This window comes from Paralichthys olivaceus, chromosome 18, assembly GCF_024713975.1.
Source record: "Paralichthys olivaceus isolate ysfri-2021 chromosome 18, ASM2471397v2, whole genome shotgun sequence".
NCBI classification, from domain to species: Eukaryota; Metazoa; Chordata; class Actinopteri; order Pleuronectiformes; family Paralichthyidae; genus Paralichthys; species Paralichthys olivaceus.
Window position 1 is genome coordinate 2179238 of NC_091110.1, and position 27999 is coordinate 2207236.

At 39.6% G+C, this 27999-nt stretch overlaps 1 protein-coding gene across 1 annotated transcript; it reads left to right on the top strand.

Moving 5' to 3' along the window:
- The first annotated feature begins 840 nt into the window (after positions 1 to 840).
- On the top strand, positions 841 to 27591 carry xrcc4 (X-ray repair complementing defective repair in Chinese hamster cells 4). Its single transcript, XM_069514097.1, has 8 exons — positions 841 to 976; positions 5145 to 5288; positions 8246 to 8436; positions 12131 to 12297; positions 13642 to 13773; positions 14191 to 14324; positions 17406 to 17547; positions 26640 to 27591. The coding sequence occupies exons 1-8, from the start codon at positions 973 to 975 to the stop codon at positions 26740 to 26742; spliced, it is 1017 nt and encodes a 338-aa protein (XP_069370198.1). The 5' UTR covers positions 841 to 972; the 3' UTR covers positions 26743 to 27591.
- The last annotated feature ends 408 nt before the right edge of the window (positions 27592 to 27999 follow it).

Consider the following 27999-nt stretch of genomic DNA (forward strand, 5'->3'; position numbering starts at 1 on the left):
ATATAGCCCTCATAAATTCCCTGTTGAACTATATATGTCGGTGTCAGCGGTGTCAACATATTTAGTCCTAAAAATCTCAGTAAGTCCATATACAGTATACTATGTTGTTTCAGTGGTGTAGAAAATGTTCAGTGAAATAACTTCGCTGTTGTTATTTCCTTATCATCAACAACCCCCACCACCTGGAAATAAAGCCACTCATGGTTAAGTCCACCTTGTTTGCTTATGGCATTGATATAGAGCACTGACATCTTTCTGAATAATCTTTATTTACCAGACCTCTATTTAATTTCTGGACGACACACTATTAGGTCAACCTGTCTTTACCAGATGTCTAAGGATGCGATTCCATCAGCGTTAGCCACAGTTTAATTAAAGCAAATTGTTTGAATGTTTTCCTTAATATGAGTATAAACTTGAAATCTTGGGACTTTTGGTCACATAAAGCCAAAAACCTGAATACGTCTCACATGCTGACTCTAATGGGCATTTTCCCTAAATTTCGTATAATTTCATAAAATTTCGGGAACGTGACACAACAGTTTAAAATGTAGATGTTTGACACAGGCACTTTTAATATATAGGTTTTTGTATGATCTTTGTGGGTCCAGCTCTCAGCTTCTATGACACCTGTGCCGACACTTGCTGCGTGCGCTGAACCTCTGTATTCAGACATTTCACATAATGAACATTTGCTGTTTCCATTAAAATGGTTTCAAGATGCACATGTACATATAAAACAAGAATAAAATCAAACTGTGGATCGTGGATCATTTCTCTCCTAGAAAGGAATTTTGTTGCGTATAATAAAATATATGGATGAGGACCCCCCCCCCCCCCATGAGAATAGCTCGTCGCAGGGTGATGACGTAGAATCACGGTTCCCGGTGCTGTTGTGAGTTGCTGAAGTAAAGCAAACGAAAGGTGGGATTGTCTCCGTCAAACAAACCGAGGACCCGCCTGCCTGAAGCTATGGGTGAGATAGAAAGTGGTGTTGTGGAGGAGGAGGTGTGGACGCTGCAACTTGAGGTGCTTAAAAAGAAAACAGAGCCTCGCAGCAGCAGGACAGTGGCTCAGCCCCCTCCTCTTTTACTGAAGGATCCACATTATACAGCCTGTGTAGTCACGCGTTGAAGAATAATATGAGCATGAACCCCTGGATCGTGAAAGCTGTCAGACAACATCATACCATTGATTAAAAGCGAAGTAGTGATTTACGGTAGAACGGAGCCCTGTGGCCCCACGTGTTCGATTATTACCTGCTACGTCTCCTCTGATTCAGTGATAAAAACAGAAACTATTTGAAACCTTGTCCTGTGACAATGCAGTGGAAGCTGGGCTGCTGAAATGCTCTGCGGAATCACACTGAACATGACGCTACATTTGCAGACAGCTGAATATTCGATGCATATGTAGCAAAGACAAGTGGACGACAGTTGAATTTGAGTTGAATTGGTTGGATATGTTGAAAAGCATTGCTTAGGTTAAAAACCTGCAAGCTAAGGTCTGTATCTAAAACAGTTGAAATGCAGTATCAAGATGAATCCTGAATGAAACAAGATTTCAGAATAAGATTAAATACATTGCTTTGAAAACACCTAAACTGAATCATGTTGCCAAAAGAGTATATGCTTACAGAGCTGGACATAGAAATAAATGACTTAAAACTGCTCTATATTAATGATGTGTCCCCAAGTAAAGCAAATGTCTGTGTGGAGGTAGAAATTGAGTTTTGGATCATATACATGGTATCAATGAGCTTTCCCCACAGGGATGAGAAACATCTGTTTTTACTGGAGATGCCAGTTAATGATGTCTGTGGGGCTGCTGAAGGCTCCTCTGGTTGTTAAAGTTTGTGAAAAAAAATCTATGAGCACACAGTGTGAAAGAGCACAAAGTTGTTTACAAAATGAGCTTTAAATTGTATGTGTGAAGTAAAAAGATGTGGGAGATACTAAGAGTAGTATTATCATTTCTTCAATGACATAATTTCAACATTGTACATTGTGAGGATTATCTAGTGGACATCATTGTGTGAATGACAGATGTCAAGCTGAATGTTTTGATGTTTTGAAATTAGTTGAAATATGTAGGAGTGGTTGGAGACTGAAAAACAAACAGAAGGAAAACACATGGAAAACAATAATGTGAATGCTGACTCAGCGGAATCCGCTTCAGTCTGTTGAATATCCACCTAGGTTCACCCAGTTAAGCAAACGTTAAGCTATATGCTGCAATGCTTTTCCCCTTTTCTTTGAGGGTGAGCTGAACACTCACACCAAATTCCATTAAACTATTGAGTTTGTCCAATAACAGCTTCCATAATCACCAAAGACAGAAAAACTGAGGTCATGGGTACAAGTCTTAGCAAAACTGAATCAAAATGAAAAAGCAGAAAAAATTAGTCAGTTAATCTTTTTTGTGGATAGACAGAATACTGACAACAGATCAACGCAGTGATTGTCATACGAGCAAAACGTCAGTCTCTGGTTGCAGTTTTTTCCTTGTGGGGTTTATCTCCTTTCCCTGTTTTTTTTAAGGCTGCCTGCAACTAATTACTAGTCTGACTATTAATCAATCTGCAGCAGTGATCAGATTTAACTTTGTTACAGTTCCTCACACTGAAGTTGAGATTTATTTTAGTCAGGACAGCACAGGGGAAGAACTGACATACCTGCTGAACACTGAAACCAGCCAATCCACCATTAGAAAAAATGAATATAAAACATCCCCACTGTGTTGAAATTCTGAAATTTACCCCAAAATACAGAGGACATGACCTCAGTGTCCTCACTAACTATTCTGTTCTATGTCCCCATCTTTGATACAGAGAATAGACAAGAAACATTTTTTTCCAGGATCATTTTTTTCCAAATGAGATGTTGCTCATACTGCGCATATATTTAGTTGTGAAGCAGGTGTGAAAAGGATGTTGTTAAAAGAAGAAGCTGCTGTTGTGCTCTGCAGAAACATGTGTCTGGCTGAGTTAGGAAGCATGCTGCTGTGGTCAGTGATTAGTATCCAGCTAACTCAGCCTGTACTTACACCTAATGAGAGGTTGTGTATTAGTGCATTACAGTGCTTACAGCACTGTGATAACACAGTTTGTGTGGAGCTGGACTAATCATTTACAAGAGCCCTGCTCATTTTGCTCATTTGGACCAAATGGCACTAAGGAAAACCAATGTTTAAAAATTACATAACCCTCTTTCTAACATGAGGTCTGTGCATTTTTCAGTGAAGTGAACAGGTAATTAATGCCTCACTTCTTGGCGTATTCAGGTAACAGCTAACAGACTTACGTTAATATACCAAGACAAACATCTAACAGCCAACATGACTGTTTGGATACACCGCATCTTTCAAACAAAGCAATGGTCCCCATCAGCGCCATCATCAGAATTAAGCTCACGTTAGCCTGTCAGACCATCACAGTAACATGATTGACACTAAATCAGACACTCCTCCTGGCTCTAATTGGTTGTTTAGAAACAGGAGCGTTTGATTCTGCCTATGACACGTTATTGCTCCAAGAATTAGCCATCTCATCTCGTCTCATCCACTCCTGTCAAGACATAGTTTTAGCAAATATGACAAAATGTTTTTTTTTTTTTTAAACGTTTCGTACTGCACTGCTGTCTGATAATATTTGAGCAGGATTATGATCTATAATATATATTATATGATAAAAATGCTGAACCAACTTCCATATATATTTTAAAATGATTTCACACTAAATCCCTGCATTGTAGGTGGGTAATGTAGTTGTTTCCAGAGTAGCTACTAAGCATCAAGCAAACACCTTCTTCCACTTATTTTTTTAATTTTGAAATGGCAATAAAAATAGGAATTAAAAATTACACGAAGAATCAGTGACCAGATTATTAAACTGTTTGATGGTATGATATTGTTAGTGTTTAGTGTTTTACCCTCTACCATTCGTGCTAGCAGCTCCGAAACAGCAAACAACAGGCAGACCTTGTGTGTTTCTCTTTGGGGGCTTCTCATGGCCAAGACTCATGGGGTCCTGAATGTTTTTCCCTCTGCGGACCCTCAATATGTCTTTTATTCTATCTATAATTTAATTGCTGGGCCCCCTGCTGAATGCTGCTGCACAGATAAATTCACAGCATATCAAAAGTCCTTGCTGTAAAACCAGACCCACAGTCAGGAGGTTGAGTCATTTTGCTAGATGCTGGAAGCTGTGGTGAGGGGAGGTGAAGTGCTGACTGGCACGTGAACGGCAGGCTGCAACAAATGCCAGGAAAATGATGTAAGAACAGCGGCAGGAGTGATGACAGGTGTGCACCAGCTCTGCACACCTCCACCAATTAGGGCTGTCAGCTCACTCTGCCGGTCATAAGTTTGTGAACAGCCTTTCTGTTAGTGTTTCAATCTGAAGCAACATGCTCAGTACAAACACCCTCAGGAAAGAACAACAAGTTCAGGATGACTTTAATTTGATAAAAAGACACAGATCCGATTGAAAATCGCCTAGTAATGAAGAATCCAGGGCATTAGCATTATATTTTAATTATACATTTCTATCAAACAGACCAGTACTGAACACAGTTGTCCCTGTTTCCAGTTATCATTTCCAGTAAGAGTCACTCAGAAGCTGGAGTTTGCCACTGGAACTTTGAGGAACCTTTTGCCCTTTTGGCTTAAAGGAGAAATAATGTTGTCATTATGTGTTTGTATGTGGCCCATCGTGATTTTGTGTTTTGTGACATCGCAATGATGTGGAAGAATTTCTTGGGCTACTGATGAGTTTCAGGAGCTTCGGGAGCAGTGTTATATGAGGATAGGAGCTCCCTTTACCAAAAAGTTAGGACTTTTTATGTTTGCTGACCTTTAGCCTAAAAATACACACAAGTGATATAAATGAAGTGAATGACAACAACAGATGAGAAATTATGTCATATATATTTTGCAGCAACATATGATTATTTTAATTTGTTAATTTGTCAGTTATTACTAGTTTTAAAGTAAAAAAAAAAAGTACAGTCTTGTTTTGTTCGCCCAACAGTCCAATTTATAATGATAGGAAATTGTGAAAGCAAGGAAGCATCATATTTAAGTGGCGGAAAATCTACTGCTACTATTACTACAATGAATGAAGCTTTGTCTTGTTTATTCTGCAGAGATGCACACGTCAGTGCGTGAAATGTACGTCTCCTCTCAGCCTGACTCCACCTACTTCCTGCGGGTGGATTGGAGGGAGCAGGGCCTAGGTGCAGGCTTCCAGTTGGTTCTGACTGATGGACAGGGAGCATGGAGAGGAGAAGGTAAAGACTTCACCCAGCATGACCTCACAGCACGTCGTCACATGTTTTACACGTCTGACCTGATAGATTTTCACTCACCTGATATTTGGACCACCTCACCTGTTTGACCACACCCCTTTCTCACTTCACCTGTGCTCATTTTAGAGAGCACCATCGTTGACCTTGCCAGCTGCTCTGGCAGCTACAGGCAGCCGTAGATTTATTAGTGTCACCTACAACAGCCTGACCCCTCTCATGCTAAGATTCATCAAGGAGCTGGAAACCAAGCTGGCTCAAAGCAGATCCTACAGGTTATGCTGCAGCCATTCATTTTATAACTCATGTCCAAGGTTTATTACTGCGGTGAGATATGGGAATAAGCAGGCAAAGAAAACAACTTTTCTGTCACTGTCCTGAAGACAGCAGCAGCACATTGAGTGTATAACATAGAGTTTGCAAAAAAAGTATAGTGAGGTATAAAAGACATAAGAGCCAAAGCATAATGCATGAGCTATGGACCATAATCATGTGATTACAATTAAGTTGTGGACTCCATTTCTTAATCAATGAATGCAGGGTTTCCCGCAGCGCTTTATAGTTAAGGCGGCCACCTTGACAACAACGGCCCCCCGCCTTGACTACGTCCCCCCGAAAATAAATAAATAAATATTCCGCACCCCCGCATGCATAGACAGTAGGTTAAAATAAGGCCGCATCGCAATGACTGACTAATTTTCTGCGGGAAACACTGGAAGGCATACATAATTTCCTAAAACAAATGCAAATGATCACAACCTAATATTGCAAGCAAATAACTACGTTAGAAGGTCTGAGAGTTTCCTGTCTGACGGAAGTTCCACACATCCTTAGACACTACACCTCCCTCCTGTTATTTCTTTTTCTTTGCTGAAGTAACTGGGAAGTTTTGATTGAGAGTTTCACACTGTGTATTCAGAGATTTCTCTCCCTTACACCACCATTTGGGATCTTGTGTGATTGTGCACTATAACCTGTTAGTTTTAACAGGTCTCTCCTTTGACCTTGGACATCAACAAGGTGCTTTCACTCACATAACAGCCTCTGAAGGCATGTTTTTCTTTCGGCAGCCTTTAGTCTGAACACTGTCACACTGTTGGTTTTTCAACAATCTTCTGACAGTTATTTAACATTACACCTCAGGAACACAAGTGGAGACTGTGGCCATATTTCCTGTAACTGGTCTGGTTGATTGATTCTAGTTCTCTGCAGTTCTGTTGTTGCTGCATGACAAACACTCACTTTGTTTTAATGATCTAAGATCATGGTCAAAAGCTCACAACACAAGTGCTTTTAGTTTGTGTTCAAAACCATTTTTCTCGGTTAAATGGCAGAAAGAGGTTGCTGGGCCAAGTTCCAGAAGATGTTCACACCAAACATGATGTGTGATGTAAACTGTGTGACTCAATAGACGTGAAATTAGTGTCAATCACGTCTGTCGCTTGAGTTGAAATATTTGAACTTGAATATTTGCAATGTCACAAAAGCCAATCAGATCCTGGAACTGACCATGGGTTAGTGGCTGATCAAACCAGCCACTGGTCAGCCTGAGGTAGCGCTGGAAATGGCAGTCATCCAGACACAGCTCCAGAGAAGACTGTGGAATTGAGAATATTAGCTTTGTGTGCCACTTGATGGTCTTGTGGACAAGGTGCTGGCTTCTCCCTTTTTCCACAAAAGGTTCAGTGCGGTAGGAGAGTTTTCTTTACTCACACGAGTAAAGCCATTAAACACAAATGGTCCTTCGGGCGCAAATGGTGGATGTAATGTGGTGTAAACACACCATAAAGTTTCTTTATTAATCATGGGTGTGTTTTGTGCAGAACATGCCCTAAAACAATCAGAGTGCTATCTCCCATTCCCTTTAAAAGCCAGGTACACCTGCACCTCGGTGGATTGATATTACAATGGCGGTTGTGGTCCAAAGAGAGAGTATTTCTTTCTGGTACTATTTGACTTATGGCATTAACAGATCATCTGTGGGTATAACAAGCAGAGTGTGCATTTGTTGTGCAGCCTCTATGTAAGTGGATATTGCCACCTCAAGGATGCTCCTTAAAGGTGCAGTGTGTAGAATTTAGTGATATCTAGTGTTGAAGTTGCATGTTGCAGCTGAACACCCCTCACCTCACCCTCTCCTTCCAAACATGATAAAGAAATTGTGGTAGCCTTTAATTGTCATTCAAAACTCAAAAGGTGTTTAGTTTGTCCAGTCTGGACTAATGTAAAAAACATGGTGGCCTCTGTAGAGAGGACCCCCTCAATATAAATATAAAGTATTTAAATATAAAGGGTCTTTTCTGGGGTAAAGAAAAAACTACAATTCATACAATTTAGATGAAACCAACTAGTGAAAACATCATGAGGATTATTCTACATTAAATTTCTGCAAATAGTTCCCTTTCACCTCAACAATTTTAATTTTACAATTTGGGCTTTATATTGTTTCCGTACTTTTTTACGGGTTTTTAATTATTTTATTCTTCTAATCTGCACATTTATGCTTCTTGTATTTCTTCAGTGAACATTAAATGACCACCTCGTATGATAATGTGCTATACAAATAAATGTGCCTTGTCTTTTATTAATATACCCGATATTATTTGTTTTATTACTTTTATTGTTTCTTATAATTTATATTGTTGTATTCCTTATCAAGTCTTAATTTCTTTTTACATTTTTGGATTGTTGTTCCTATACTTAAACAAAGCTTACACACTGGACCTTTATTCTGGCATTTGCACTTAAGTAATGTTGGTGCTGGATGGAAAGAAGACAGCTGTGTCTGCACGTGCAAAACTAGTGAAGACACTTGTTACCTGTAGAACTGTCGGAGGTGTTACAGCTGTTTGATTGCATATGCTTATGCCCATATTTAGATCATTTCTTTTATAGCAGGGTAATTCAGGGTCACCCTTGTTGTGTTTGTGTTCTGCGTGTAGTGAGTGACGCAGCGCTGTGTGAGGAGGCGGAGGAGCTGGAGATGCAGAAGGAGAGATACATCCATGACCTCCAGCAAGCACTCACAGGGACAGAGAGCTCCATCACCTACAGCTTCACCCTGATGCCGTCTCCACCGAACCACAGCTCAACGGTTACACTGGCATACGAGAAGGTGCAGAAGGACATCTCGGTGAGTGCTGCACAGATTTCTCTCTCTCAGCACTGATGAGTCCTAAGGTTCACTTAAAGAATGGTTGGTTAGTAAAACATCAGTAAAATGTGGAGGTGATTGTTGACATTGTAGGCATGTTCAGAGCGGACACTGTTGATGTTTCACATGATGTCAGTGCTGTGTTTACTTTACATAATGGTGCACCCTCATTTACCTTGGCTGTTTAAAAGCTCCAGAGAAAAGTGCACCAGTGCTTGTTTTTATTTTCCTGACTGAACCGAGGAAGTGACGAATGGTGTGAAAGTTGAGTCTCCTCTGACCTTCAGCTGGTAATGTTTTTCTCGAAACTTCAGTAGAGTCCTGGCTTCATATGATGGTTACAGTGTTACCTCACCAAAGACGTGCAGTCAATTAACCCATCTAAAAGAATAATAGCTACAAAGAATCATTCTAATTATCTGGGCACAGTCTTTTTAGATAGGTTGTTGGTTATGAGTTTCATGTGGTTCATGAATAATCTGCATTTCAGCATGTCACAAATAAATTTAACTCACAGCTGTGGTAAATTGTTTGCACATTCAACACTCAACTGATTTGTTACGCAACAAATAATTGATTTAAATGCACCATTGCCTTTACAAAAACTTTTTAAAAAGTCATAGTAGGATTTTGGAACATATGATTATATGAGTCTTTTTTACATTGGTTTGCTTTTTTTGGATCAAAAAAATCGAAATGGTTTGTTCAGTTTCAATCCTATTTTGGATTATCTGAATTGTTCTGGGAAAAAGATTGTTGAAAGGAGATGTTAACTTCTAGCAAACTAGTTTTGACTGGAGGGACTTCACAAATCTGATGGTCTTTGGCAATTTACTGAGTAATCGCTGTTTAGGGGTCAGTTGTGTGAACACATTCATTCATGATGTTGACACAAATCCTTTGTTGCCATGGTAGTTATGACAGAATGGAATTGTGCAATGCGTCTCTTGGGGTAAAAGGGAAATGAACTGATTGCGTTTTTTAAAAACGTGTGTTTTTACAGAAGTGTACTGTTATGTGTCATCAGGGGTTTTCTCATGCTCAACATAAAATTCATAAGTCATAAAGTTATGAGTCATAATGAAAGGCTTCGGTCTAATTCCTGGTCATTCCCCTTTAATCGCAGCCCCTGTCCACCTCTGTGAAACACCAGCAGAGACTCACACATGTACAGGTGTTACATGAGGTGGTTAGCATACCAAACGTGTGTGTGTGCTCATGCTGTTTGTCACCGTGTGCTCTGCATGATGTGTATGACAAGTTTCTCTGTGATGACTGAGACATGCGGTATCAATGTTTCACATGTGTTTCCTGTTATTGGATCAGTTGACGTCAAGAGATTTAAAGTGTAAGGTTTATTCACACAACTGATCCAGTTTGTGTAGTAAAATGAGAATCAGATGGTCATAGTGTATATGTTAACCCATTGAAGTAGTTTGTCCAACACAAGTGATAAAGAAGATAAAGACTGCTGGCAGGAATATTTCTTCTTTTTTTAGGTAATTCACACTACATTTCAGAGGGATATATTGTGAATGTGCCAGTTTTGCCCAGTATGCTCAGGGTACTGTGTGAACTTGTGGTTTAACAAATATCCTGGTATGTATTTTACATCCACTATTGGCAATTTACAACTGGTATATTTTTTGTTGAACATTAATTGTAAAATAATTTTACTGGTATATTATACATTATGTATGCACAATTTGTCATATGAAACTAGCCCTGAAGTGCTTTGAGTGGTCATCAAGACAAGGAAAGCTCAACATAAAAACAGACCATTTACCATATAAATATCTTTTTATCTTGAACATACATTCCAGGGATCGTAACAGTGTCATTACTTGAGTTCAGCTGAACTGCTGGTGTTCCTCTTACAAACCTTGTGTACCGCGTCCTCCGGTTCTCTGAAGTTTGGACTCCTGCCTTCATAAGTGTGCAGGCTTATTAATGTCTTTAACATTCACCAGCTCTGTATTAACGTTGCAGTAAATTTAGAATAGGTGGAGTTGCTTTCTGAGGTTTCTCCCTAAATAAAAGTGTCCAGTAGTTAATTAATGTAGACCTGTGAGTAAGAAGCAGCTTTTGAATCCGAAGCGTCTCTATGACAACATGAGAAACTTTTTCCCACATCAACACTGTCCAGCCAACATGCTGGTGTCTCAGAGCAGTCCTCAACATCCGCTCTGACCAGATGCTTTACAGCACAGATGCCTAAGAGCCAAAGTACCTATGTTCAGTGAAACTCTAACCATTAAAAGCTTAATACTTACTACTGAGTGTAGGATGAGGCAACACCTGGAAGTGTTTCCCAGAAGAGCTCAGAAGAGGTTTTCCATTTTGAGCACTATTTTAGCTGGCTGTGTAGTCTCAGGTTATTTATTTAACATTTCTAAGAGGTGGTGAAGTAATGGCTGGCAATTATTACACAGTTGTAAATAACCCAATCGAACAAGGAAAGACAGAGGGTGAGAAGACGTGAGAGAGCAAGAAGGAGAGATTTGGAATGAAAGAAAAAGAGAATACATACATCTGATTTAATGACTTAAATAGAAATGAAATGGTTTTGTAATTGTTATGAAAATGTATAATTAGGGAGAAGTGATGTGATGGAAATTTACAGTTTGACATTGATGGAATAATCCACCGAGATCTGCCAGAACATTTCACTGTTTATCTCTCTTATCCAGTCTGTACAGACAAACAGCTGCACCTCTCACCTCTGTAAAGGTCACTTATTTAGGGAGGCGATGGTTGGAGAGGTCAGGAGAGATAGGCACTGTTCTGCCTGTTATCTGTGCGCAAACATGATCGAGGGAAAACTTTGTTAATCTAGGAAGAAAAACAAAATGCTTGTAGCCTGTGGAAATGTAATGTTCTCTAAAGCTGTGCTAATCTGTCACATTAGCCTTATTTTCAGCAGCAGACAGCTGTTTTCATAGAAAAAAGCTTAGATACAGCTGCTGTCCACTGGTGCATCTGGTTATATTCAGATATTTCGCTCAGAATTTGGTGGAGACCAAACACACTGCTAAAAATAGCTAATCTTGCTTCATGTAAATCATCAACTTCAGATCAACAACTTTGTAAGGAGAACATATGTCAGTGAAAAAATTGGATATTAATCATCGCTTTTGCTAAATGACTCAAACCATTTTAAAGAAGACATTATTTCAGAACACAATCTGTTTCATACATGTAATAATATAGTTTTTATGTTTGTATTTACGTTTATGCTTTTTGGGAGATCTCTTGCTGGTTTGTTCGTTTACCCTTAAAAAGGTTAATGGATTTCATGATCTCTCATGCCTTTTAGCAAAACTGACTGATGTCTGATATGGTGTGTGTTGCTTCAGTCATTGCAGGTTGACTTAGCTTGTCAAAAGATCAGCACAACCTGGAAAACGTAACATAATTCTTCCAAATAGTCGAAAGACGACGAAAAACAACTGGAGTCTTTGGTTAGCATTATTGATCTGTTTTACATTGTTGAGAATGTTCCCCTGGCAGGGTTTTGGGTTTGACTCTCCTCTGTCCCTTCATATACAGATACTGCAATTGCCATTTAGTGAAAGTCTGTGGGCAACAGTGAAAACACTGAAATTAATATCCCAAGGTAAAATCTGCCGTGGACGTTTAATGATTTTTACGATCTTTCTTTCTCTTCTTGCAGTTCAGGCTGGGTTCTGTTTTGTTGAAGTCTGTCCCAGAGCCGGCAGAGGCTGTGAGGGAGTTACTGATTCACAGTCTGCAGAGGGGAAATACACTAGAGCACCAGAACCAGGATCTACAGGAGGAAAACCGGAAACTAAGACAGGAACAGCAACGCATCACTGCAGAGTAAACACGCATGACGCACAGCAACCAGTCTCTCCTTTACGCAGAATCAAAACCAAAACTGTTTCTACAGTTTCTACGGAAAAGTTAACTGAAAGTTGGGGGAATATCTGGGATAGTAGTTTTCAAAACATATTTATGATGTTAAATGGTGGCTTACAGCTGGTATATCACTTCACACTTTTATTGTTTGTGTTCTGGACGTTGTGTGCAATCTTCAAAATAATTACAGATATTCTATCACCATCCATTATTGATCCACACAAATATCTGCAACAGTGGTTGTCACTGATATACTGTATTTGGAAGCTCTGTAGTGCTGAAGAATTCATTCAAACCTTTATTATACAGTGAAAGGTCACTGAGAGCAAGCTCTCTTTTTCAAAAACGACATGATTACGATACAAATATATATATAAATATATATATATTTATATATATATATATAAAGAAAAATAAATTAAGACTTGATAAGGAATACAACAATATAAATTATAAGAAACAAAGTAATAAAACAAATAATATCGGGTATATTAATAAAAGACAAGGCACATTTATTTGTGTAGCACATTATCATACGAGGTGGTCATTTAATGGTTCATTGAAGAAATACAAGAAGCATAAATGTGCAGATTAGAAGAATAAAATAAGTAAAAACCTTAGAAAAGTACGGAAACAATATAAAGCCCAAATTGTAAAATTAAAATTGTTGACATGTTATCTTTAAATGTCCAGTGTGGAAGATTTAGGTGAAAGGGAACTATTGGCAGATATTTAATGTAGAATAATCTTCATGATGTTTTCACTAGTTCATTTCATCTAAATTGTATGAATTGTAGTTTTTTTTACCCCAGAAAAGACCCTTTATATTTAAATACTTTATATTTACATTGAGCGGGTCCTCTCTATGGAGGCCACCATGTTTTTTACATTAGTCCAGACTGGACAAACTAAACACCTTTTGAGTTTTTATGAAAAATGAAGCTACCACAGGTTCTTCATGTTTGGAAGGAGAGGGTGAGGTGAGGGGTGTTCAGCTGCAAAATGCAACTTCAACACACTGTACCTTTAAGTTCAGGATCAAATATACAACACATTCATGCTTATGGTAAATCAGAGTCAGAAGTTCATATGCTTGCCTTAATTGAATCTTGGCTTTGTTTATAATCAGCCCCTTGACTCCTCCATTCATCATTGACCAGCTGTAGTGTCGTTACATTTCTCAAGGGAAAGACTTGTGTCTGTGTTTGTTTCATAGGAGGTGTGTGGATATAGGTTCTAAAGAAAAGGTGAGGCTTCCACATTTTAAGACTTATGTATATGTTTCTGTGTTTCTGTATTTCCAAGCATGAAGCGATACGTTGGTGGTAAAGAGGCCCTGGAGACAGAGCTCTACTCTCGATTTGTCCTCGTCCTGAATGAGAAGAAAGCAAAGATCCGCAGTCTGCAGGAAACTGTCTCACAACTGCAGGAATCCAGGTTTACAGCTTATAGTAACTGGATGTTGTCCATGTGCATCTCCTTCAAACTGAACTTTTGCATTGGAAAGTTTCCATGATAGTTCAGCTACTTTCACATCAAATGATGAACGGACGGTGTCAGCACTAGTTTAACCACAAACACTAAAACACTTTTCAGAAATGAGCTCAAATACATGTTCTTTAGAATAATTTAAAAAAATGTTGCTTAATAAACTAAGCTCAAGATTATTTCTTTAACGCCTGTGTCTTAAACCGCCTCAATCCACTGAGTCATTTCCTGTGTGGTGAAAGTCATGTGACATATAATTCCGTGTTTTATTCAGTTTTTGAAAGTTTGGTGGATATTTCTAAACTGTTGTGCTTCATATTGTAGACCAGACAGAGTCATTTTCTTCTCTGGTTTCTGTCGTTGAAGTTCTGAGGGAGAGAAAAATAAGGATTCAGTCAAATCAGACCAAACAGCCGCTGAGGAGGATGAATATGGAGGGAGCACTGACGAGGAGCCAGAGGAAGTGAAGTGCACTGCACCCTCCACTTTACAAACCCGGGGTAAGGTTGCTGCCAGTGAAGCCCCCTGCTCATCTGCTTCTGGGTTTTACCTCAAACTTTACCCCTTAACTGTGAATCATCAAAATAAACTGCAAAAAGGCTCCTGACTCACACTAAAAAAGCCCCTAATTTTCTTTTACTTGATGAACTTTATTCAACTATGATTTTTTAAATTAATGGAAACCAATCATAATACCAATTAAGAGACAAAAATTGCAAAAGGTTGTTTTGATAAACAATCGCAAACTAAAATCTAAGGATTAAATCATAAACATGAGACTTAAAACTGGGTAAAAAAATAATTTGGACTCTTGGGTCAGACAAACAACACATCCACTGAGGGGGATGGGATGCCACTGATAGGCAACCAAATGAAACACATGGTTACCTTGATTAAAACCTATGTTGAGATTTACCTAGGTTTTTAAATTACTGGAAACATTTGGGATAATGTAAGTATCCAACTTTACAACATATATAATATAGGACTAGTTGTTTTTACACATTTTAAATGTACATATTATATAATTCACTAAAATACACTTAAAATTAAAAATATATTAATTGTAACCAATATGAACAAAATATCCAATATATCATAGCATAATTATTGATAAAACCTCAAATCTGAAGGACCACATGTTGTAGTACAAAGGTTAGTGGAACACAAACAAGGCTCCACTGCTTTCTGTTGTCTTTTTGTGACTGAGCCTTATGTTTATTGATGTGTCATGGTAGGCAGGGAGGGAAAGCTGGTTGGACGGAAAGAAAGAATATGATCTCAATAACCAGCTTATGTCTGATCAGCGCTCCTTTCTGGCTAAAGTACCGCTAATGTTAGCAGTTGTTGAATGAGTAAAGTAAAAATTCTCCATATTAACTCACAGTTTCTATTCCTGTCAAGATTCCTTTAGAGCGTTAACTTTTCCAGAAAGCCTAGTTCCAGGCCAAACCTTTGACTCTATTATTATGTCCAGACATTTCTCTAAGTCAACATGATGACAGTTAACAGAATGAGTTTTCAGACAGGAACATTCATGGATCATCTACAGAGAGTACTTCATTTTGTCATTTGAGAGGATTAGTGAACACTAAATCACACAGGGCAGAAAATGGCTGTTGCAGGTGTTCTGACTTTGGCGGCCGATGGGAAACACCTGCTGAGACGTCAGTGATTGGGGAGTGTGCTTCAAAGTCGCTGAGAGCAGAGCAGTAACCTAACTTACTTCAAAACACATAATATTAGTGCTATAAAGTTTTCTCAAGTGTTTTCCAAGAGGTTTTCACTTTCGTAAAATATGAGTACGATATTTTTTTGGAGCCGTTGTCATGAGAACTGAGTGTGTTTGCACCATTTCTGTGTTTTTCTTGCCCAGAAACTAAGCATGACATCACTGAGAAGGAATTATGTAATGCAGAGTAGTGAGCCTGTGAACTGACATCCCAGAACACCTTTGAAAACAAGCAGCTTCCGAGGCTGACGTTACAATTCATCAACCTCTACACTTCTGCTCCAATGTGGTCCAGGTGGAATTAATGTGTCGTCAGCAGGAGGATGGATGTTTTGGGTGTTGGTGTGTGTTTAAGATGGATGTGAACAGAACAGAAGTTACCTATCATGCAACTGAGACAGATTTTCCCCTACTCTCAGCTGATTTTTTCCACTTTCTCACATTTTGAATCGTCCACAACCACGTCAGGTTTGTTAGATGCAAGTTTTTTTTGGTTTTGTGGTGACGCACGCGCCTGTTTCCTGGGACTTCCCCTGCTTCTCTCTGGGAGAAGGCTTGCAGGATTTGTATTGTTTCTGTTGCTATGACAATAAGTCAGGTTGCTGCATGTTGCCAGTTATTTCCAACAGTTTGAGGAAGAACAGGGTAGGGACGAGGATGAGGGGGCAGTAAACTTGTGGTTATGGTTTGTGTTTTGCCTTGCGTGGTAGAGTATGCATAGATTCTGCTGCTATAAAGGTGTCCCTGAAATATTGGAGTTTTGATTCACACACACAAAAAAACAGATCAATTGGCCTGGAGTCAGTTCCATTGGAGCAAGTGTGTGTGTGTGTACCACCCAATTAATATTTTAGATTTCTACATATTTAAATTCCTTTGGGCACTTATTACCATGAGGTACATATTTTCGGCAATTATTGAAATATCACAGTAGCACAGTAGAGCCCCTATTTAGCGCAGAGTTTTGGATAAGTGAGCATGTTATTTAGTATAGCTTTGTTTCTCAGTGAGTTTTTATGTTGTGAATAAATGCTGTTAAGTGCATGGTGCTCACAGGTTGGCAGCAAAAGGTGACATCATTGCTCGTGTGATCCAGACCCTCATTGAGATGGTGCCTGAAATCAGAATTGATTTTCAGGCTCACATATCGCATTGAAAGCTTGCTTCCAGTTGTTGCATCTCCAACCCAACTGTGTAGACCAGATAGACCATGAAAAGTAGGTAGCACCAAGAGTTTAACCAGATTTTTTTGGAAGCCATTTCACAGGGGCCTGGTCCCAGATGAGAGCAATGAAATCTCATATTGTGAATGGGAATGAGATTACAACTAAGTGTCGAGGGGATATTCCACAGTTTTTTTCCCCCACATAACCATAGTGGAAGATGGAGCTCTACTAAGCATTTAATAGTCTGAATAGTTTATTGACACTTAACATTTTTACAGAAATCCCACCCCTCTGATGGATGTGTAGAGACTGAGAAATAACATTATTGCCTGTACAATATTTCATGGCAATCAATCCAATAGTTGTTGAAATATGTCTGGACCAAGCAACAGAACATCATTGTCATGCATGAATTAAAAAGATGAAAAGGGGTTTATGTATAGACACATTTAACAAAGCAGTTAAATGCTTGAGATATCTGATTAGTCAAATTGAATTAATTTTGCAGATTATTTTAAGTTTCCCATCTGTGTCCATAAGTCAGGGACAGGAGCAGATATATATGCATTTTATGATTTGAGATAATGATTCACAGGTCAAGTCGATGAAGATCTGTTAAATAATATTGACCATCTGTCTCTGCTTGAGGTCATTGTTGTATGCCTTGCTCATGTTCTACACAGACTCCTCTACACCGAGCCCACTGGATGGCAGCCTAAAGGACATCACAGACGTGGCTCCTTGTCGCAAACGGCGGTTTCGTCACCTCAAGGCCTCGGACCCTGCGCTTAAAAGACCAAACCCAGAGACTTTGCAAAGAAAGAGGTAGGAGTGTCTGCTCAGCATTTCTACCAGTTTGTCATTTACATGTGTCTTGCTTAGTGTCCGTGTTGCTATAGTTTTGTTTAGACACTGGGTGAAAAGTAATTCCTCCTACATAATATTCCCCTGCTTTATGATGTCAGTTAATGCCTTTTCTGGAGCGGTTTACTGGCCTGGTAGCACATAAACCGTTCATACCATCCTCCTTAAGTTTGTTCATGTAGCCAGGGTGTGACATCTCCAACCTTAAATAGCACAAACCAATGCACATCTATTTAAATACACTTTATTGTTACAAGTTAAAACAAACTCCCTCTTTTACTATAGAGAAATAAATACTTTGTGTTAATAGTTTCTTTCTTGATGTCTTTGTGAATTCCTTCCTTTTGTCTCATCTTTCCTTTGCCCTCAGACCCCCCCCTCCTCTCTTTCTTCTCCTCCCCCTTCAACCACACTTGTCTTGAATGGGAAAATCAAACATCATAAAAGTTCCATGTCAGGGATCTTCTTTATGTCGGGCAATTACACCCAATCTGCAGCAGCTCTCTATGATTTTAACCTTTGGACCTGAACATTCACAGGCCCCCCCCCCCCCCCCACTAAATTGCTGTTGAGCTGTACGTGAAGTATACACAAGGCTAAAGTGGCAGTAGAGCTAATCACATTCGTATGGTAGCAGTCAGTTGTAAACCAGTGATTGACCACAACACAATCAGTGACGTAAATATGTGAAGGGATGTGGAGCGCTATGTTGAAAAGTGTGTGTTTCACAGGGAGTACGTGTATACAAGCATCCCACTGTGGTTGTTTTTCATTAATTTCTCATATTGTTTATGAAGGAAATATGCCACAGTGCAAGGTGAGGTCCTCGAATTTTTGATTTGACAACTGTGATGATGCAGTGGGGTTATCAACATAGGTGGGAAGTAACGAAGTACAAATACTTTATATGTATGTAGATTTTTCAGGTACTTTACTTGAGTACGTTATTTTATGACGACTTTTTAATTTTAATCCCGACATTTGAACACAAATACCTGTCCTTTGTACTCCTTACATTCTCAAAACTTGCTCGTTACTTTTTCAACATCTACGGATGACGACATGACGTAAAAGACCTAGCAGCACGGGGCTGTGACCGACTCCCGCGGGTCCGATCCGAGGACCCCACTAAACCATCCAATCAGTAGTAGCAACGGGCAGTGTGTACAAGGGACAGGGACTTAATCAACACGAACACATACTACATCCATTTATTCCCTGTAAAAAATTATCCAAGTGCTCATGCAGGACCTTGGTTCAGTTCAGTCTTTATTATTCTGTCAAATTTGGCAGCAATACTTAACTGTGTCCAGTGATTTTTTTCTCTGTACTAGCTCTGTGCAGGAGAAGTAAAAAGCAAAAGAGGAAAAGTATCCTAGTTTGTGTGCCTACAACTTTTTGTCTTTGCAGAGTTATCAAATCCGTGTATCGTTGAAGTTAAAAATTTGTTTTACTTTTGTACGTAAGTACATTTCAGAGCCTGTACTCTCTTACTTTTACTTGAGTAAAGGAGTTGAATCAGTTCTTCTGTCTTTTTTACACAAGTATCTGTACTTACTTACTAAAGTAAAGAATGTAACTACTTTTGCCACCTCTGGTTATCAATGTAGACGGCAGTCAGTAGTGTGAGGCGAACTGTAGCTCTGACAAGGTCAGAGGCAGTTTTCATGACCAAGACTAGACATGTCGCCACACACTGAGCTACATACAGTATATGACATGTTTTGCCATAGATGACTGCAGAGCTGAGCGGGGGTTCGAACAGTACCTTTATTACATCACTGAACTGAAGAGAAGTGTAGTTTGGTTTGACAATCAGTTTAACCTTGTTCCCTTAAGAAGTTGCAGCAGCAGTTTCCACTCGTGTCCCCTTCTGTTGCGGCCAAGAGAAAGCCCAGCTGTACACCTTTAGGGCGTTTACTGCATTCCTGGTAATATCAAATTCAGCTCTCACAGTTTATTGGCGATAAAAGACCAGTGTTGTCCTGCAGGTTTATGATTTCTGCTGCTGGGCTTCAACCACTTCAAGATTCTGTCTTCTCTATTGGACTGTCTGTTTTATCTCTTTAACCACACAAACACATGCTGCCTTGGCTTTAGGCGGGCCAGCTGGTGATGAGAGGATTGCTAGAGTCAGCCTCAGGAGACAAGACTTCTTTTCCATCCTGCATTTTTATGTGAATGCAAAGCTTCACTAATGAGTTTTTGGAAAACATCAGGAAGCTGCATCAGTTCACATGTTGTCAAATGTTCATGGTATAGTCTTTGTTGTTGAAACTCTTAAACTATAGCGTGGAAAATGATAGGGTATAACAAAACATATTTTCTCACTTAGCTCTAGGTATCTCTCAATGCAGATAGTTGTGGCTTTATTTGTCAGTGTACTGAGACATCCAGTCTCCAGTCTCTTTGACCTTTATTGACAATAGCTACATATTTTAAGTGCATTTTAAAGTATCATATTAGAAAAGGTTGACAAAAAAAGGTTTTATGCCCACTTGAGGTACTAGTCTTCTCTTTTTATCACTGCAGTAGGGGTGTCAATGTAGAAGGCTCCAGCAACACAAATCTGTTTGGTGGTGCTAGCGGCTTAGTGATGCCTTGCATAACATTTCCCACCACATTCGCATGACACTATGCAGCATAGATTATATGCAGAGTTAATGGAAACTCGGCCAATATGCATGAACTTTTTTTCCTTTTTAGCAACATTTTTTGCTAAGTTTGCTTCAAATATGCTTGAGAATTGGAACAACAGGCTTTAACAACACTGCAAATTAACTTTGACATGTTGGGTTTGAGAGATCGATCTCTGATGTCTTGTTGAGCGTAACATATATTAACATAATATTTACCCTGCACACTTATGTACAAAATAAGTCAACAATGCATAGAATGCATACAATGCACAGATTCTGACCAAACACAATCAAAGGTATAGATCAAGGTTATCTACAATATCAATATCTCTGCAAAGATCATCTAAAACCTATACTATCTCAAAGAAGTAAGAAAATTCTCAATCAAATGTTACTATTTTATCTACAGCCCATATTCACAAATCACAATTTGCCTCGTAGGCCTTAACAAGGTGTGACATCCCATGCCCTTAACCCTCGACTGGAGTGAGGGAACACCACCAAAATAAACCTTTAAAGATAAAAAAAAAAAGTAGGCCGTGAAGGATCCCTCTCTCAAGATGGACGGAGGTGTTGTGTGTAAGTTGTAAGTAGTTATATTGTATATCAAATCCACAATCAGCTGCCATCACAATCCACGATGTGGCAGGAGGAGCATTCAACAATAAAGCACAAGGACTCCAGGGAATAAGTCAAGCCAGTAACATGTATTGATGGAACATCAGTGTGATGTTGGTATATTGCAACCAGGAGGATTATATTATTATTATTTTGTAGCTGGTAGCTGTTGACGTACACCTCTATGTGGTTTGGTTTTGTGATCCTGAGTTTCTAGAAAGAACTGAAAACGGACCCCTGAATTGAGCAACTGACTCTTATGGGGAGAACTTAGGGGCATATTCACTGAAGGGTAAATGTGTTTTTTTTAATAGTTTGGTTAACCAAATCCTTTCATTTCTTTAACATTGTTGAATACTATTATATTCTGGTCTTAACAAAGTGCAGCAGGGGGGTTGGGGCTCTTGGACATGAAGTGGGGTGCCAAAGTCAGCCACTGATCTCAAAGAACAACTTTCTTCTTTTCTCCTCTGTGTTGTTTCTAGAATTGCTGCTGAGTCAGACTATCACACAGCTTTAAAGCCCCGCTGCTGCACATCCAAAACCTAGCAATACTACTGCTCTTGTGCCCATGTCTCCCTTTCGCCAAGTTTTCATTTGAGACATGGCCATTTAGAAATTCTTCCAAAGCAATGTCTCAATCTGACATTGACTCTGTAGCTGTCCAATAGAGGGTGAATACATCGTGTCCAAGCTCCTCTTAGCACCAATGACTGTGCCACATGCAGATGGCTGTAAGTGGTGCCATCCATCCCCAACTGCTGTCAGTAGTTGGTAGTTTTGCACATTACAGGCTCATTACCAACTCTGACTGCTACAACAAAAAGCAGCAGTGAGCCTATGAGCAGCTGTGGTTGGATGTTTGATGACTGCAGAAGTTGCCATCCCCCTACCCCCCTGAGCTGGCAAACACTCGCTGTAAAAGAGAGGCCTTTGTCTGGGATGGCTAACTTGGGGGGCTAGAGTTGTTGGCAGCCCTACAGCCAACTATTGTTTTTGGCCATTTCCATTATATTCCTCAACTCATTCACCTTCCTGTGATACAGCCATACTTTACTGCATATAGGTCATCCACAGAGGAGACAGAGAGGGGGAAGACAAGGAAGAGCAGGAAATTCTGGGAGTGAAACAGCCTGCAGAGAGTTAAATGAAGTCCATATGAACAGAGGACAAGGATGACTAATTACAGGGATTGTGCAACATCTTGGGAGATAAACTGCCTTACTTCTACCTCAGAGCCTTCACATGTAGTGTAGCCACTTAACAAAGACATGTAAATCCAGCTTTAACTCATGGTTTCATTTCACTCTTTATCAGAAAAGTGTATCTCTCAAAATGTTGACCTATTCATTCATTTAACATAACAAGCATCATTATGGTCCTCTGGGTTTGAAATGTCACCCAAAACTAGGCAAGTTTGAGTTTATTGTTAAACAGCTGGTTGTTCTAAAGGTCATGTTCCTTTTGTTGATATATTGTTGTTATCTGTTAATGTGTCCATCAGGTCTTCAGAAGTGTCAGTGTACTGTAAGGATTGCATTTGCCATGAAAAAAGACTTGCAGTGAAACACTCTCTCTCCTTCTCACAGGGACTGGCTCTGTGAACTATCAAACATTGCTCCAAGCCATCACAGATAATCACTGCAAGACATGGGACTGGTAGGGTTTTAAGTATGTGTTTGCATTTTGCTTTACACTAGGATCAGCACCATTTTTATTGGTTGTTGTGATCTGTGGCTCTCTAACATGATCCCACTAAGCTGAGAAACCTGTAATCTCTGTATAACATGTGAATATAGTTTATGAACGGTTTTGCTCACGGCACTGAACCCTCCTAGAAGGATCAATACTAAGATATGGGGGAAAAACATGTATATATATATATATATATCCTGCCCTAATTATGTTTATTATTTTCTCAATATAAATATATATATATGTATATAAACAATGTGGGGATTGAGCGTCATGCTATGGTCAGACTGCTCACAATTTATTTGCAACCTGCTATATCTTCAATTATTAGATCAGATTAATGAAACTTTTTTTTTTCCTTGAACATCAGTTTTTTATCATTTGGATATTTTTCTAAGTGAATTACTTCTATCTTTACTAAGCATCCTAACACCCTTGACTAGTTCATGGTCCATAAATGGATAAATTAGGTGAAATTGATTTCAAAAAGTGTATGGGAACATTTGTAATGTTGTAGCTGTGGACAAACTAGTGCATTCTGTGGATTTAGTTTGTCGAACATTTCAAGTGCAGAAGCTTTCTAGCTAATGGCTAGCCAATAACACATGTGATAATATTGCAGTATCAAAAAAATCTTGTTAGAGGTGGACAAGTTGGTGTGTGGATAAAAAGTACTATGGAAACAGATTTAGAGAATGAATGATGCCATACAGAATCACGCAAAAATGATGGCAGATAAAATCATACATGTGTACCAATTAGGATACTGAAATGTTCCTCAAATTAATACAAAAAAAACCCTCAGTCATTCAGTTTATGGTATTTTTCGAGAGTTGTATATGTGTACATATTTAACTGGGCTCAAGTTTCTTGAAGATGTTTCATAGGGCATCCAAAAGGCCTCTTCGATTCTCACTGACTGGTGGAAAGTTGCAGATATTTAAACTCTTGTGGGTTATCACCTACCGTGAAAGTCATGTTGAATATGCAGGTCGTTTACCCTTCAGCCAACTTTTGGGCTGTTAAAGTGTCCATTGTGTGTGGCTGTGTGTCACATATTAATTCTGCTGCGAAGATCGCATGTTTTTGTTTACAGCACTACACTGCCATTGGCCCTTATCACCTAAAGCTCTCTTGACATCTCCGACTTTGTCCTTTACGTGTAAAGTTTTGGGTACAGTTTTCTGTTGCATGTTAGAAACTCCATCAACCCTCCCACTTTCTTCAAGTGAATCGTGCTGAGGATCTCCTGCTGTTTTCTTCAGACTTTATACAAGGGGACTGGCTGGAGAAAGCCAACACATAGTCTGTCTCTTACTCGGACATTTGCGGTCACACATGTAGTCCTTTGCGAAGAATGTTCAGAGTATCTCTGTTAGAGTTTCAGGGGTAAACAGCGCACCCTTGGGTGAGAGCTTTTGTGCAGTGTGTGCATGTGAACATGAACACAGCTCTGGAGGAGGATATCAGAGGACATTTAGGCTAAAAACATGGTGTAAATGAGTCCAATTTGAATGTTGAGGCTTCTGGACACTTGGTTGACACCATCTGTTGTTTTTCTTCAGTTGGATTTGGCTGTAATGCTGTTTACTCCTGAAACTCCAAAAGTGTTTTGTGGACTCAAACACTTCACCCACCCCTCCATCAGCATAGTGGTGGAGTACATAATGAGTGACTTTTCATATTGGGGTGAACTATCCCTTTAAGAAATTTTGCTTACAATTTGCAACATGATGGAAAAAAGAAAGTATCGTCTCTTAATGAAAGCGTTAAATACATTTGGGTTGCTATAAACCAAAGTGGCATAATTTTCAACAGCCACAGTCAAATTGAATAAGAGTTAATGATTGCGGCAATGACACATTAATGATTTCATAATTGATTTCTATACAGAGCAATTAAAGCCAGCACTGTATAAAAAGACAAAACCAGTAGCATTAAGTGTTTTTGACATCATTTGGTGCACTGAACCTTTAAGTGATAGAACTTTAGCTTGGAGTTATTCTTCATCTGTATAAAACAAATTCTGCCCAACTTGGTCCAAAGTGAACCTCTATTAAGTAACGTAAGCAACAGAGCAGAATGCTACTAGCTCTGTGTGGGGGCTTCTGTGCGCCCAATTCCTGAGCTTAACCTAACCTCTCAGGATTGAAGCCGCTCTCGTCACGTCCCCTTCTGCCATGTGTTGAAGTCTCTGGTGGTCCTCTGTGGCAGCATGGAACAGCTTCCTCTCTGCAGTGAACACGTCTCTTGTTTCCTGGTAACTGGTTCCAGCAGTGCAGTGTTTTTTCGTCATACAGTTGGTATTGATTTAAACAAGCTCAGGGCCTCTCTTCTTATCGTTACTGTGAGGATGGTTTGGAGGCAGAACATTTCCCATCTTATGTCCTTGTTCCAGGATCACCTTTATTAGCCAAGTATGTTTGTGCATACCAGGAATTTAGGTAGATAATGTCTTGTAATTCTAATTCTAAGCTCACAGTACTTAACTGGGTTTTTGGGTGGTCCATAGGTCAGCTTGAATTCAGGTTCGCCAGTCATTCACACATGCAGTTAGGTGAGAGGAGACCTATTTTAGATGGTTTACAGAAGAGGGGCCACAAAGAAGTTGGTGCTTTTGTCCTTTAATTGCAGTTACCTATAGTCTACTCTCACAATTCACACAGTTTCTCCTTTGCTGTACTTCTGATGGATTTTGAGGCACCGTTAACAAAACTTTCACTTTACATGGCTTTATATGGAGGAAAGGGTGTATCATTCCACTAAATGTGAACATTTAGGTGAAACATTTTTTTTTTTAAGGAAAACTGTCTAAAATAATGGCATGAAGAATCCAGGTCCAGGCACTCAAAGTGGTTTGAAAAATGTAAAAGGCCTTTATTTAAATGGGCTTGAAGCTGTAAAATACCCCAACGTGTATTGGCTTATGCCTTCATCAGGGTGTACTGGACTGCCTGCACCTGGATTCCTCATGCCATTTATTTAATTTTTTTACATGTATTCCCTTCCATGAGCACCAGTGGTTTGAGGGACACCAGTAGTGCTCCTGCCACCTCTTTCATTTACAGGGAAGTGTTGAGGTTCATTCATGGTGTTTGTTTTAAATGAGGGACAATGGAAATTAGAATGAGTGACCTGGTTTTCTCTGCCATTAAGATAGAGAGAGACCCGGGCACTTTGAGACAGAATTAGTATAGTATAGTATTAAATACTTTTTTATTAGTAATATAATATATAGTGTCAGTGAGAACTTGACTCATGTTGAATTTTAAGTAATTTTTTGGTCGGCATTAGTAACGGCATCAGTCTCAACTTCTCCCAGCCAAGAAATAGTCCGGAACATCACCCAAATCTACAAAGAATACAGCGTTAAACAGACCAAATATTGTTTTTTAATCAGAGAGTTTTAGTGGTTTGGGTAAAGCTGGAGTTTGTTGCTTTTGGACAGGACGAGGCTTGCTTGTCTCTGTTTATCCTAAGCAAAGCTAGCGCACAGCTCACTGTAGTTTTATAATCACTGTAGTTAGGAAAGTGGTGGCAGTCTGAACATTTAACAATTTCCACCAATGTTTAAGACTGAAGCCCACCCCCCCTATATAGCTCTGGTAACCAGTTGGACGACTGCGTTTCCCCTCTGTTTCACGCCTCTGCCTTGATCCCCTCTTGCCCTCTTTTCTCTGCTACCCACTGTGCTTCTTTGATCCCTCATCCTCTGTATCTCTGAAATTATGTTTGCTTGCTCTTAAACATCACATGATGCCACATTCAAGTGAAGACAGAATACAGCAGCATCTATGAAGTAGAAACCTGAAATAAGAACATGCCTCTGTGTGGTAAAGCACACAGGTAGTCAGGTCCAATATGTTGTTGTAGACCATTTAAGATGGGGGAGCTGCTGGGCCTTGATTATACACACACACACAAACACCTACCTGTCTACACACAGGTATAAAAGTTACCCATGTGTTTCTAGTCTTGCTCCCTATGGGCCACATGATACACTTCCCGTCTCAACAGGAAAACTCTCCTGTAAACCAGCCTCATTAGCCCACTGACCTGTGTGTGTGTGCGTGTGCGTGTGTGTGTGTGCGCTCTGCACAGGAGTGACTCCCCTGCAGGATCCAGTAAGCAGCAGACTCCCCAGTGCTCTTCAGATGCTGCGGCAGCAAGTTCAGCAGCAGAGGACCTGTTTGAGGATTTTTGACCCATATCCCTCTGACTGCGCTGTCACAACGACAGCCGTAAGGACTGCAGGACTCCTTGTCAAACACCTTCACCTACACCTGCAAACTTTATCTTTTAATCAGACAGTGTAGGTCCCTGTCTGCTGCTCAGTAGCTGGCAGAATGTATAGACATTGGGAGGGAATTAAAAAAATCAAAAAAGAGTCTTGATTGGACACAGCATGAGCAAACAACCCTGAGTACTGGATAAGTCTTCACACAGCTGAAAGTGTTTACAGGAAGAGAAAAGACAAAACTCAGATGTGAAAAAAAAAACAACTTCATATCTTAAACGTTGTAATGAACCTTTCCAGTGGATGACTCGAGTGTTTGTTTCCTACCCTGAGACACATGGATGACATTATTTGATATGAACAACTTTATCTTTTGGTTAATGCAGCAGATGAATAGTGAAGTATCTGTGTTCCAGCTGTGATAATACACTGGACAATGATAATGAAAAACGACAATACAGTGAACAGGGGTTTGACGTTTTACACATTACAGATTAATAAAGTTACCTGAGTAGTCAACTGCTGGCCCCACCACCGACCAGAGGTTTCAGTGAAGAGCACTGTCTAACACATCTCTCCTGCCATTCATTGAGAGTATGATTCACAGCATTGTCATCAAACCTCCTCATTCTGTTTCTCCATTTAGTCGTTCCTTTCATTCGTCACCTGGCTGTGATGTTTAGGGGACTGATATTTATTAATCATTTTCTATTTTCTAGATTTATGAGATTCTAAATTGTGATTTTGTGATTATGTATTTGCAAATGTGTCATTTTAATATTTGCACCAATAAAACATGTAAATATTGTATTTTGAGTTGCAATATGTGTGTATTCATAATGTATGTGTCAGTTTCTAAGCCTGTTCATACCTGGTAATTAAATGTGTGCCAGATGATCACAAGCACAGGTGTGAAAGCAAAAAGCATCCTGGATATACACTCACCGGCCACTTCATCAGGTACACCTTGCTAGCACCGGGTTGGACCCTCTTTTGCCTTCAGAACTGCCTTAATTCTTAGCATAGATTCAACAAGGTGTTGGAAACATTCCTCAGTGATTTTGGTGCATATTGACATGATAGCATCACGTAGTTGCTGCAGATTTGTCGGCTGCACGTCCATAATGCGAATCTCCCGTTCCACCACATCCCAAAGGTGCTCTATTGGATTGAGAGCTGGTGACTGTGGAGGCCACTGGAGTACAGTGAGCTCATTGTCATGTT

Coding starts and splice junctions, on each gene's coding strand:
- xrcc4 (XM_069514097.1), top strand. Junction 5,289..8,245: donor GGGAGCATGGAGAGGAGAAG/GTAAAGACTTCA, acceptor TTCTGCGTGTAG/TGAGTGACGCAGCGCTGTGT. Junction 13,774..14,190: donor TCACAACTGCAGGAATCCAG/GTTTACAGCTTA, acceptor CTGTCGTTGAAG/TTCTGAGGGAGAGAAAAATA.